The sequence below is a fragment of the Anguilla anguilla genome, chromosome 6, assembly GCF_013347855.1.
Source record: "Anguilla anguilla isolate fAngAng1 chromosome 6, fAngAng1.pri, whole genome shotgun sequence".
NCBI classification, from domain to species: domain Eukaryota; kingdom Metazoa; phylum Chordata; class Actinopteri; order Anguilliformes; family Anguillidae; genus Anguilla; species Anguilla anguilla.
Genome location: NC_049206.1, coordinates 47,259,063 through 47,272,772, shown reverse-complemented (window position 1 = coordinate 47,272,772; position 13,710 = coordinate 47,259,063). Strand labels below are relative to the sequence as shown.

The window sequence follows — 13,710 nt, the reverse complement described above, 5'->3', positions numbered from 1 at the left end:
TAAAAAATAAAAACTGTTCACAATTCTCATGGAGTTTTCTTTTTTACAAATAAGAATGTAATAAATATTTGTATAACAAGCAACATATATTACAGGGCTCTAATCCTACATTATTTTATGTTTAAGGACTTAGTATTGAATGTTATTCGATGTAACTATAAACATGAACAAATAAGCAAACACACACACACACACACACACACAGACACACTGTGGCATTGGCAATGAGAAAACTGACATGGAGCAAATGTACTTTATTTAGGCTGCAAAGTTCTTGCAAACAAGCTATTTCATCGTGTTTCAACAACAAGTATGGCCTGATCATCCTGGTATCCTGCGATGCATCACGTTTTCGTTAAATAAGAACAAGACCCATACATGGTAAAATTCAACAAAATAATTAATTGTCAATTGGTTCAAAGGTATTTAATTACTGATGTGTGCTCCTGAAGAGTTGGAGCGAAACGGATTGTTCCGATTCGTGTCAATACACAATCTTGCCAATAGAGCCCACTAGCGAGTAGCACATAAACGATAGAGCGACAACTTTTGCGCGAACATGAACAAAGTTTTATGAAGGAGTTTTTCTTTTATTACGCCAATTCTAATCATTTCTGAACCACCCCGAAATATATAATATACTTACTATTTTATGTTTCAAGTATTATACATATTAATCGCCTGCCACTGGTTTTATGCCACCTTAGACTGAATTTCATGTTAGCCTATATTTAAGTTAGGTAATTCAGTTTACAAATACCGCTAATGTAAAATAAATAAATAAATAAATAAATATGAATTAAACTGAAAACAAAGTAGGCAGGGACCTATTGCCCAAGTCGTTGCGATGTTTTCAGAACATTACAGAGCAACGTGTGGTGTTTTGCATCAACTCCTGCACTAACTGCCAATGACACACTTATGACATCGCATTTTGAACAAGTCATATTGCTGCTGTTCATTGTTTCCCCAGTGACAACATAAACATTTCCCCTTTAGCAGTTTCAGGTGAACGTTGTAGTTGCACTGAAACTGTAACCTGATCCCGCCCCGCCCCCAACCTTCTACTGAGCACAGGAACCCAGCTGCTTGTTCACATGGATTCAGTCTGTGAGTTGGACGATATGTCGCGTACGGGACGCTTTTAAAGAGAGTTTTGTGTGACGATATGGGATTATTCGTAAAACTTGCAAATTGACAATTGTATCATAAATAGGCCAGAGTGATAGCTACGGTGTTTTAATCTACTTAACAGAACATGCAAGTCATGGAACCCATTACGAAGTGGTCTCCGACTCAAGTTGTCGATTGGATGAAAGGTGGGAATTGAAGACCTTAATTATTTTTTATGAAAAACGTGTAGTGTTAACTTGGGGCGTGTTAAATGTAATATATGAATGCTACCTTGCTTTTCGTTAATGTCATATTTAACTAATATTGCTGGCTGTGCCTGTTGTCTAGTGATATTGTTTGCATTTCAGTTGAATGGAAACTGCGTTGTATTTGACCACTAGCCTATATAAAACTATAGGTTGTTGCCATTACTGTCAAGTAAAAAACAGTTCATGGCTATTAATATTTTAACCACGTGGCTTAAATTAACAAGTTGTTTGTGTTTAACTTCGTCAGTTTTTGATATCTTGATATCATTCTTCAGTTAGTGTCCGCATTTGAGGCTTTGTCTCCAGCGTGTTTTACGTCCCATCAACAAGCCAGTGGAAGTAATTACGTTAATCAGTAATTGCAAACAATAATAGCGCCCTTTTTAACACGGGAACCATCAGAAATATGCTGTGAACAGAGGCTGAGCTGTTAATGGTAGATACTTTTAACAGACATATTTGTGGTACGCAGTGGACGAAAAAAACCTTGTGGATTGGAAAATGTGTTCAAATTGGGAAGAGGAGTTTGTTTACTTTGAATGCACGTGCGACCAAGACTGTAGAGTTGACTTCAAATATGTTCTGTTGCTGTTCGATAGTTGCTGTTTTCCAAGATCATTTTGTGGTCTGGCTTCCCAATGACCACAAATTTAAAAACGACTGGCATATCGGCGATACCACCAGTATATTTAAAACTGCATAGACAATATAACACAAACACACACACGTGTGTGTGTGTGTATAGTCACAAAGCTTGTCTCATGCAGGATAATAGACCGGGAATTCTTAAATCTAAGATCAAATGGTTACAGAAATGTTCTCCTGTCACATTATTATTTAAAAGGATTGCTCTTCATGGTACTTCAAGATACAAATCTCTCTGCTTTGGCTTGAATGAAAGTGCTTCTTAAAGGTCCTGGCAATGGATTTCAGAGGCCCTGTTAGCCTAGTTCCTTGACATACATCACAAAAGAAATTCCACAGATGCTCTTTACATCATTGTGCGAAGGAGATCCGCTCAGTTGTGCATAGTTCTGTTTATTCATGGAATGTCAAGCCTGAAATTACGATTTTATAATTATTGCAAGAGGTCGTTCATGGCAAAAGTTAATCTGATGCATGACGTCCTTAATGTATTCAAAAATGTTAAATAAAACCAGTGTGTTTGTGGCATGAAAAGATTTGGATGAAAAAGAGTTTCTCACTTGTTTCAGCTCTTAATTGGCTCTCATTAGCTTTGTCGTGTTTTCATCCTGCTGTGTTTGTGTTTGCATGCCAGAAAGAATATATTAGAATATTAGTGTCGACTTGTGTTAGTAGTATTATTATATATAACTGAAGATATTATTTTGTCTGTTTTTCGTGTTCCTTTCACGTTTCACAGGTCATAGGTCATATTCTACTGAGTCTCTCAAAATGGTGCAGTGTTGAGTCGGTTAATGTCTTTATTATTGTAGATGAGTTTTATTTTCTTGAAAGTTTTAAGATTCTTAAAGTACTATTACATCCTGTAAAGCCTCTGATCAGATCCCCTCACAAACGTCCAATCTACTGCTTGCAGCATGCTCTATGCTCCACTGGATATTTAGACTAGTGTTGATCATGGATGCTGGCATATTTTGTGAATGGATTCCTTTGTCCAGTGAGCATGTCCTTGCCTGAATGAAGTGTGTGAATGATCAGTCTGTGCGGAATTGTTGAATATTCAAGCAGATGCACCCTGTGTCTGCATTGAAAACTACCCTCTCACTGTACTGAAGATCCGAGATTAGATCCTGCGTATTGGTCTTCCCTCCCCTGGGAGCATGCCCATTAAGGTTCTCTTGGGCCAATCGACTGTCACCGACTGACATATGAATATTGAAGAAGAGTCAGACCAAGAGTTGTATAGTGCACAAACTGATATAAATGCGCAAACCAATATACACATGTATATTTTTGTTTATATACTTCTGTTTTCATAAGTCCTTGGTATCATTTACTTTTTTTTTTTTTTACTTTTTAGTAATGTAGCTATAGTAGCTTCATTATATTTGACTTTATCTTGTTATATTTGGAACAGAAAAAAAGCTTCATTTGGCTCAATTTTAGTAAAGAAGCATATTGTTTGTGAACCACGCACAGGCAAATACACACACAGACTTGATGCTATTAGGCTGGCTTCATGTGCCTGCTTGGTTTATGTTGAACGGTTGTGTCCAGTCTTACGTGCATGGAATGCCATTCAAGCCACTTTCCACTGCGATCACTTACGTGAGTGTGACATATTCATTGCTTTGCTTTGTTGAACTGAGAATGATAATAGTCTGGTAGCTTGGGCTGGTGACGGTTTGTCCCATTATGGAGAGTGGCGCGTCCATGCTCCCATGAATGTGCAATTGGCTCCAACACAATGGAGTCCTGTCCGTACAGAAGCAACATAGAGCTCTTTAATTGGGAATTGTCTTGGTCGTCCTGGGGCACTGTTCTGAAAGGAGAGACCCCCAACCCCCCCACCCCTAAGTTTTGTGTCACATGATACTAGTGCCATATGCCTCTTGTTTAGCTGCCGTAAGCGTAATGTGTCAATTAGCGCATCATTGCCCTTGCTTTCTTCTCATCAACAGAAGTAGCCCAAGGGCAACTTTCTAGCATTTACAGTTTACATGAATGGCCTCATTATTTAATTGCTTGTTTTTTCCTAATGCTGGTCAAGGGTGTGAAAGGCCTTTTCTAAATATAGGCTTGTTTTGAGTTCATGACTCATCGTCCTTCTGGTGAGCTGAACAGATGTTATTTAAAGAATCTGTCAAAACTCGGCTAAATATTTTTTTGTTGGCTAAGAAACTACCTCTCTTCATCTCTCTCTTCTTAACATTTTTCTAGGCTGAGAAATGCTTCCTGTTTCAAAAAGGCATTTGAGGTATTCTAAATATGCAGACATGCACAGCTACACTACATTGTTTTGCTGTGCTGTGCTTCAGAATAGTGTGTAATGTGTACTTGCATCTCTGTGAAAGCTTGAGATTTTAAGAAGATAACTGGTTTATCTGTTATGTCATTCAGAATTGTCAAAAATAATTAGGCCTAAGATGGTTTGAATACTCATTTAACATGATTGACACAACTGACACATTGAATTTGAAAAGTATAGTAGATATTTATTCACTAATTTCAGAAGTTATTTTAAAAACTATATTTAGAAATGAAATGTTTATTTTAGGCAGTTAATAAGAAAGCATAAGCTTTTAAAAGTACAAAGGGTCCAATGTCCTTCATTGTTTCAGTCAGTCTGAATGAAAATTCACCCTAAAATCTTGATGTTAAACAGAATATTGTGAAAATGGACATTGCTCAACACAGCAAGTAGTACCTTTTTACAGTTCTGTGTGTCCAACCTAATACTTTCCCTGGGTTTTATATAGTTATAAATGGCAGAACCATTGGATCTATAGAGGCTTTGTCTAGAGAGATGTCACGTTGGCATGGAGTTTGGCTCTGATGGGCGTGATGACCGTGGTTGAGTGATTCGCCAGACCAAGTTTGTCTGCGTGACCAATCGCGCGGCTGTAAATCAAAGATTCCCAGGCCTGGGTTGCTTTTTTTAAAAATGCGATGAGGACAGCAAATGGAGTGTGAAAACGTACCATGAGAAAGACTGATATTCCCTGCCTTCCTGTGAGTGACGTGTGTCTCTCTGCACTGCACTGGAGTTCACGCCTATGTGGTTGTCAAGTTTGTCCTGCTTTATGACACGTCTTCCTCATTTTTAAAATGTCTGTTGGCCTTTGCTGTAACTTGCACACCTGTGTGTCGTCACATGGCCTCCCAAGAACAGGTGCTTGCCCAGACATTGCTTTTTTTGAGACAAAGGTTTCATATTTTCTGGAAGAAGATATCGTATTGTTTTTCCATGCTTGATTGATCCATTGTGGGTAAACAGTGCTACAGCTTTGAGGTGAATCAACCCAAAGTAGTCAAACCCAGAGAGGCAAATTGACCGTAAAGGAACAAGCAAAAAGTATCCTCAAGTAACCCAAAAGAGAAGAGTCGGTCGAAAGAGGTGAATCCACCAAAAATATGAATTCCAAAGCTAACGTTTTCACAGTCACGTCAGAAGTGAGGGGAAAAAACAGTACCTTGAATGGGAACATAAGCCTATTCAAGAATCATGGCTGAGTGATTTGACTATGTTATTTCCAGCTAAGAAGCAGGATACACAACAGTGTTACATTTTCACTGTTAACTTCAGAAAGTATTTCAGTATTTAGTTTTGCAAGCTAGCTAGTTTACGCTCTGTGGTATTATTCACCTCTCGCTAGGAAACTGTTCATTTGTATATTTAGGTTCTTTCTTTCCTACTGTTTTCCCTGACCAGCTCCTCTGATTGAGTTCCAATCAGACAAAGCTCTGTAGTGTGTTTCCTTGAACAAGTTGAGGGATGCATGGCGAGTATTGTCAGACATTGCGTCCTGGACTCAAACAGGGTACAGTACCCAGGCCGTTTCTACGTTCATCAGGAGAAACCTCTGCGTCACTGCGACCCGATCATTTCCGGGGGCAAGCCGAACAACTGTAATATGCATCGAGCCAATCTGTTAGCTCTCGGACGCTATCAGTTCACGCATGTAAAAAAAAAAAAAAAAAACTGTGACGCAGAATGGCGGCTTTCACTGCGGTTACCATGGATATAAATGGCCCGCCTGACTCCCACAGCCACCGCTGTCCCTGGTGAGAGAAATCTGAGAGGGGTATCGCACTGTTCCATCTGTAGGTACGACCTGTCCCATCTCGCACCGGGGCTGTGTTCCTCTATTCATCAGTTCTTGACACAAAGAGAAGCAGAGGACCAATGGCTATGGAGATCGCTGCTGCTGAAGAGGAAATGGCGTGATTTTCCTTCATAGAAGGGTCACTGCAGAGAATGCACGCCTTGCTGTTTGCTGTGTAGCTTAGATGCAGTCATCCTACGTTCACCTTACCATCATGCATGTAGTCAAGCCCTTCTGCCATTGGGCAAAGATGTATTTTTCATGAGTGCATTGTAAGCTTATCTGTAGTTCTGTTTTCTCTCTCGTCTTCAGCTGTAAGCTGAATGCCAGCTGTGATTTGCATGAATCCGTTTTTTTCACAAGGTGACACCAGTGCCAGGAAGGTCAGAGTGGGGGTCATTGTATGTTTGCACCATGCGAGAAAAGGACTTTGCCTTTACTCAAATTTTCACGTGCATTGCAAATCACAAATGGCTTCACATATAGTTGATAGTCCATTCCTCAAAGTAGGCTTGGCCTGGGCACCAACGGTAGCAGCAACCACAGCTGGTGGCAAAACGGGTTGTTTAGAAGCTTTGATGTGATAATGAACTTGAACAACTGCTCGTGATCAGGATTTTCAGATGATGACTGCTAACTACGTCACAATAGAGAACTATGAAGATGGCATGATAGAACTAGATCCAGATAAGCTGCCATTTTTTTGGAGCATGGAACAATCTTAACTGTAAGCATCAGTAGATACCCAAACTTGAGAACACCAAGGTTCATTTGCTAAGCATTAGAAACAAATAGGTCAGTCAGTCTTTGTTGTTTTTCTGCTATGGCAACATAGTCATTGCAGTGAGGTATGAAGGTTGTGGTGCTAGCTATTAGGCAATTGCCAACTAATCCTAAAAGCGGTATCTCCAAATGGTTTGTGTCAAGAAACATAATCTCAAGTAAGTCTATCCCCTGGCTCACAGACATCATATTTATATTGTTTAATGTATACTCAGTCTCCTGGTTCTTTCTTTTCTGTTCCCTCACACACACAGGCAATGTATTCACCTCTGTAATATGTGCCTTATCAAAAAATGCACGCTTGCGCCAGCAGGTTTGTATGCCAACCATTCTTAAGTCAAAATTGTAACGGGGTATGTGTGTGAGAACAAACCACTGGAGACACTCGTCTGTGTTTTTATTAAACCGTAATCCCTCCCTTTCAGAGCGTTGACAATAGGCTGGGCAGAAGTTCAGCACCATGGCAATAACTCCAGGTGCAAAGGTCAGAAATGCACTGTTGTGCCAGTGAAAAGGTCACAACACTGTCTCCCCAGGCTTCACCGTGTCTCCCTAATGTCCAAAAGCGTGAAGAAGGACCAGATTGGACACAGTCAGCATGCCAGTTGACACAAATTTCACGCATAAGAAAACTGGTGTTCTCTTCTTTGAGGGATGCTTGAGCGCATAGTGTATCAAATATATTTCAGTAGTTCTATGGTTGTTCAGAAACAGACAAGAATACACTCACACACTCTCTCACACACACTCGTGTCAATGTTCAGAACTCAGTTGCATGCCTGACTCGACAGACCCAACTCACTTAAATTGCTGAACTTACTTAAATTACCCTGCCTACTTTACTTACGTACTTAAATGAGCTCTAGTTGCTATTTAAAATTCTGAAATGAAAGGGCTGTGGTAATGGAACTTCTGGTTCAACAATGAAATTGCCAGAACCTGAAATGTGGAAAAGGGCCAGGCTGCTACTGATACAGCATCTTTGTGTTTACTCTCCAGTTCAAAGAAACCTTATGGTTTTCACACTTTATCCCATGTGGCAGTTCCTCTGGGGTCTCTTTACCCTGTGCCTGTAAAGTGAGTAGAAGCTGAAGTTTACACAGTGTCACCAGTTGTAGGCAAGCCACATTGATGTTCTGAGGGTTCCGGTATGTTCAGTCAGAAGCCAAGTATGAGTAGAATTTGTGTTTGGCTGCTTAAGCTTTTCTTTCAAACCTCTACACTGCAGGAGGTGTGCGGACAATTATGTAAGTGGATGTCCTTATATGCACTTGTTGCTTTTAATGGAATTCACGCTTAGGCTAAAAGTAACAGGCAAAAGCTGCCTCAAACATTTAGGACATTACTGCCTGCTTGTGCATGCTTACATTACAGGTTAGCCTTTCTGAAGCAAAGTGCTATGTGTTCACACAGAATAGACTAAAAAGGGCTAGGAAAGACTTTCAATAAATTACTTGTTTTCATGTTCATAATGAATATGAAAATATTTTGTGAAAACGCGAGCTTTTTTTGTAGGTTTGTACATCACAACCCATGTAGAAAGCTATTTGCGTTTAGAAATAAATTAACTGAATTGTGGAGTTAATGTATGCATCACCATGAGCCAGGATTCAAACGTGTCTGGACATGTTCACATATTTTTCAAGGCTTACAGCAGGTGCAGTTACGGGGCATTGAAAGAAGAGGCAGATCAGTGATAGATTTTAAATCACACCACACATTCTTTTTGAGATCTTTCCGCCTGCTTGCTGTTGTTTTTTGGTGTTAGGTTTGTCTTGGACGTCCTTTCTCACCATTGTGGTCTTTGTTAGCTATTACACTTGAGTGGATGAAGAAAACGTAATTTTTCCCCTCTCTCTCTCTGTGTTCGAGTTCTGTAGTTTCTGAAATGTGCAAATGTGAGAAATGGATAAAAGTAACACTTGCTAACAATGTATTTACTCCTACTTAAGGAGAAATCGCATGGCAATAAATTTCATAGGTACAGGTAGATCTGGATAGACTGCTACTGCAGCCTTACTGGTAGCCTTTAGGGTTGCTGTTTCAGGTGAAGGAGAGAGAAAAGAACTTGGCCACCCATGGGTGATTTCTAATTCTATTAACCTGGCCTATCTCCTACCAGAAAGAACATCACTGCGGTGGAATTTCACTCCTGTTTTTTTTTAGAACCGGAAATGGTTTAGGGTGCGGTGTTACGTCAGCATGGAAAATCAGCTCCTTCTAGTAAATTATGCAGTTCATTGGCTTTTGAGACGGGAAGGACACTCCCAAAATGTTGTTAGTTTGTGGAGATGTGTCAGTCTGACTCATTGTCTCCCATGTGTTGTCTGTGCAATTTGTGAACAAACCTGTTAGCAACCTGTGCGCACGGGGTGTGGTGAAAGGGGACAGGGGGTTTACCGTGTGACTCCCTAACAGCGGGACTGTTGTGTAACACTGGGACTTGGGGGGGCGGGGGGCGGGGGGGAGAGAGACTGAAATGCAGCAGCATGGTGTAATGCTCGCCTGATTTACCTCACAAATAGTCATCTCTGACCTGTTTGAAATCAAAAACTCAACTATAGAAATTGAAAAAGAATAAGCACATAATATTCCTTAAAGTTCAGTTACTGGGGGAAAAAAAATTGAAACTAAGTGCTGAACATTTCTTAATGTTCTAATTCCACTGCTGTGATGTCTGTGTGTCATTAGTTAGTTAATATTAGCCTAATATTAATGTAAATATTGCTTGAAATTCAAAACTATCTGTAGGACTGCTTGTAACTGCTTGTAACCCCTGTTAATGGCCATTACTCCTTTAATAATCTATGGGGACAAATGGAGCGTTTTGCTTAATTCCTGTGTGTATGCGAGGGAACACAAAGGAATCCCACCCTGGGTAGTGGCAGTGTCTGTTTGGGCTATTGAATGACTGCTCCCAGGCCTACAGGTAGATGCTGCTGCTTTGCGAGCGGTCCATCGAGCGGGGGCCACGCAGAGCACCCCTGCGACACCGTCAGTCGGTGCTCGTCACTCAAACTGGAGGTTGCCTTGGAGCACGTCATCGCCGTGACACCCACAGGCCTCGGGGAGGGTATGACACAATGTGTCATAGCGCCCCTGGCATTCTGACACAATGGGAGACGTGATGCGGACTGACATTTTCCCGTCAACATTCCCGTCACCAGTTTCCTGTGCGTGGGAGGAAAAACGGGTTGTTTATTTCCACACTTGTTTTTCATTCAGGGATTTGCCTCGGTGGGCATGGTTTCGATGGACCCCACTATAGATAGTAGACTGGGGTGTGTTCAGCTTTCTGTCTGAACCAAACTCAGCAATTTCTACTAGTGCTGGAACACAAAGTGGTCACATTATTTTCTATTTTTATCAAAGCACACAGTTTTACACAGTGGAAATGGGGGTGGCAGCGGGGGGGGACTTGTTTCATTACTTGTTTTGATTTTTCTGGAATTGAAGAGGACTTCATGGACAGGAAATGAAGTTTTGCTGAATCTCTTTGACCCTTTGTACTGCCTTTTGACCTGGATTGAAGCCTGCAGTAAATCACTTTGCTGAAGGATCTCTGTTCTCTGCCCATTCTATCTCAAACCTGCATCAATCAGCGAGGTTGCCATGGCTTCAGGAACACCACGCGTTTAGCCTGTCCTGTCCCCCTCACTCATGGCGATAGAACTGCAGCCAGAGGCTTTGTGTTCTCCCAGTTCCAACACAAAAGAGAGAAGGACACTATTAATGTTGGGTTTGGCGTGCAAAACACACACACAACACATAAACAATTGCACTTCGGACAGGGAAGGGTAGTTGGGGAGCTGATTATTTGGAAATTTGTTAGAGAGATGTCAGGTTCATTGTTCATCATGCTGAAGAATTCCTTTTTGCTTTCTCTTACAGAGAAAGACTACATTTCCCCCCCTTGCTGACCCAGATTAAATGCTTTTGGCAGAAAACAAATAGCAGCAGACACAGAGAGAAATATGGAGCACATAGGCTGGGAGGTCTCAAGGTTCAATCTCTTTTTCCCACTGGTGAGGGCCAGAGTTTTTACTGACGCCATTGACGGAATCTGGGTGCCATTCACCTGCCATCTTTCATTCTCAGCTTCAGCTGCAGCGCGTGCGAATGTTGACTTCCGCACTTCCGCAAGCCGTCTGTAGCACAAGGCTTTGAGGACTTCTCGACGGGCTCCTCCGACATCACAGCACTCGTCTGCCACATTCTGCTTATTTAATGTGAAGAAAAAACATGCAGTGACTGGTGACATTTAGCCTCTTCAGAATATCCCATCCTTCGGAGAAGCAAGCCAATCCACAGTTCTTTCTCTGAGTGACTGCGGCCAGTTGGAACCTAGCATTTACCAGAGCAAAAATACTTGTCCGTTGGATTTGTTTGTTTCTGTGTACAGTGAATGTTTGTTGGCTGTGCTTGGTTGCTGTTGAGAATCAAAGTGTAAACTGGGTTTCTGTGAAGTTCTGAGAAGTATTGTTCCCAGTCTCAAATACCAACACTTTTCTTTGCTTTTTAATTCCTGAACTCATCTTTAAATTGGGTGAATTTTTGTGTAGTTTTGCTCACCGCCAGGGGCCTATAGCAACAGTCAAATTCGATGACCGGGAACTGCTTCTCTTCTGAAACCTGTGTGTGGCAGACATGCAAATTAGGTGAGGTTAAAATGAACCTGTCTGGGTGGTTTCTATTCTGCCTCCAACTCTGCTTTGTGGTCTGTGAAGACATTAGGGTTGTAACAGCATCTCCTTTCCTCCGGCCTCTCTTTCTCTCTCCATTTCCTTTAACTATCTATTTGATTATCTTGCACAATCTAAAGCCCATCCTTGCTTTACTCAGCTGGTATTAGTCAAGGGGCAGACCGGTCAACTGGATAAGGGAGGTCACGGCAAGCAAGCCCTATGTCATTGACCCTGCTTAGAAATGTGGACCAACATTTATTTCAAAGCTCTCATTTTCCGTGCTAGCTGTGTGCATGGGTGGCATTTATTCGAGGGCAGTGGTTATTTGAAGTAATACGGGATGTGCTTTTATCACAGCAGTGTATTTTCATCCGTGCTGAATGGATGAGTTATGGCTAAAATGGGCTCTTCAGCTGTTGGGGAACAGTCCTTTTCACGCATGAAATAATGCGACTTCCTTTGTTTTCACCGTCTGAATTTGTGCATTGAAAAAAAGAGACAAAAGTGCGCATTCAGTGAATTCGGTTTTTTTCCCGCTGTCAATGGCAGACACAGAGCCATTGTGGAATCTTGGAATTCCCTCAATAGAACTCCGAGAACAATGAGCATTCCAGTGTTCCCCACAGGTTGGTGGGTTTTAAAAGCCATGGAGAGTTACAGTTCCCTGCTATTGTGCTCCGCGGTGTTCCCACTGTCCTTTCTGTGGAGAGGGAGGGCCAGTGTCGAGCTCAGAGTAAGAGCACCCATGGGGAAAGAGGAGGGGGCCTTTCTGTAAAAGAAAGACAAAAAGTATTCTCTCAACTGTAATTAAACCCTGAGAAGGTGGACTTCTCTTGGTTCTACACTAGGCCTATTCGCAACTCCGGGTCTTCGAGGGGGATCGGGAGGGGGGTGGGTGTGCACAGACTGTGCCGGTTTTTAGAGGTCAGTTCTAGCATCACTTTCATGTGGGAAGTGCGGTGTCGGGTCTCACCCGGCTGGAACAGATGTGCAGGTCACCGGAAAGCTGTTGCGCATTACCACAAATGGTGTACAATTCACCATTGATTAGATCAAGGATCACTTAGGGGAGTCAAGGCAAGGCATGGTCCATCTAATTCTGCAATTACTTCACGTTTTTTTCACTTGGGAATGGTGCAGGGAAGCTGGAGGTCACGTTGAATGGTTTAATAAGCGTGTTTTACATATCTGTTTAGTGAAGGATCTTTGAACATTGCTTCCCCGGCTCGTGTTTTGACTCGCACAATTCCGCTGTGAAACCATGATATGTCTATTGCTGAATTCAAAATACTGTCCTGGTATGCTGTAGTCTTGTTTCTTTTCTTCTTTTTTTAAACGCAAAGTCAGATTGTGCATTGTGGATTCTTTGTCGTTCCGTAATCTTTTCCCAGACTACAATTCACATGAAAAATGAGATGGCAATAGGCTGTTTTTCTGCTTCGATTCTGTGAAGGAGTCGTCTGAAGTGAGACAGGAGTCGTGATTTATGCTGCTGGGTATTTACATGCTTGGCAGCCTAATTCGTAAGTGCTTCCTGTTCAGTAGCCTGTTGTCTTGTCTGGATGGATTGTCATTGAGTCTGAAGCAGAGCTGGTGGGGACTTATGCTGCTGTCCATCTGAAACGTTCCCATCAGTTCCGGACGGGGCTTTTGTTGTGTACTGAACCTGTTGGACAAGGCGGCCAGTTGTGACCCTTTGAAAGGTACCTCCAGAGAGTGGGTGGTCAAATGAGTACAGGGGCTCTGAGGTTGGACTCCAATGTTGAGGATAATGTCCTTCCCATAAGCCTGAGAAAAATCAGTCTTTAAAACAAGGACACTTTGAAATGGAATTTTGCTCCTTAAGTTACAGCATATATGCCAAGCATGACCCTAAAACCACATGTAAAATGTGAAAACCATGCTTGCAAGAAGGATCTTTCTTGCTGAATCTGTTGGGGTCATTGTGTTGTGGCAGTAGTGCCTTGAACAGACTCAGACATTGTTCAGCTATTACGGTTTCGGATCCAGTAAAAGTTGGAAAGTGTTCATCCTGGAATAAAAAGGAATTACTGTAATCCGAAAATACTAAATAATCTCAGTGAGAAGAATCAGGAAAACTCACTGTTT

At 41.7% G+C, this 13,710-nt stretch overlaps 1 protein-coding gene across 2 annotated transcripts in view; it reads left to right on the top strand.

Annotated features, from left to right (window-relative positions):
* Positions 1–1,001: 1,001 nt before the first annotated feature.
* cnksr3 (cnksr family member 3) overlaps positions 1,002–13,710 on the top strand; it is a 49,545-nt gene continuing 36,836 nt past the window's right edge. Inside the window, exons 1-2 of one of the 2 annotated variants that reach the window (XM_035423084.1) lie at positions 1,002–1,110; positions 1,256–1,319. In XM_035423084.1, the coding sequence (XP_035278975.1) occupies positions 1,259–1,319 (61 nt within the window). In that variant the 5' untranslated portion in view covers positions 1,002–1,110; positions 1,256–1,258. Of the gene's footprint in view, positions 1,320–13,710 lie in introns of both variants that reach the window. The other variant, XM_035423085.1, reaches the window with a different exon arrangement.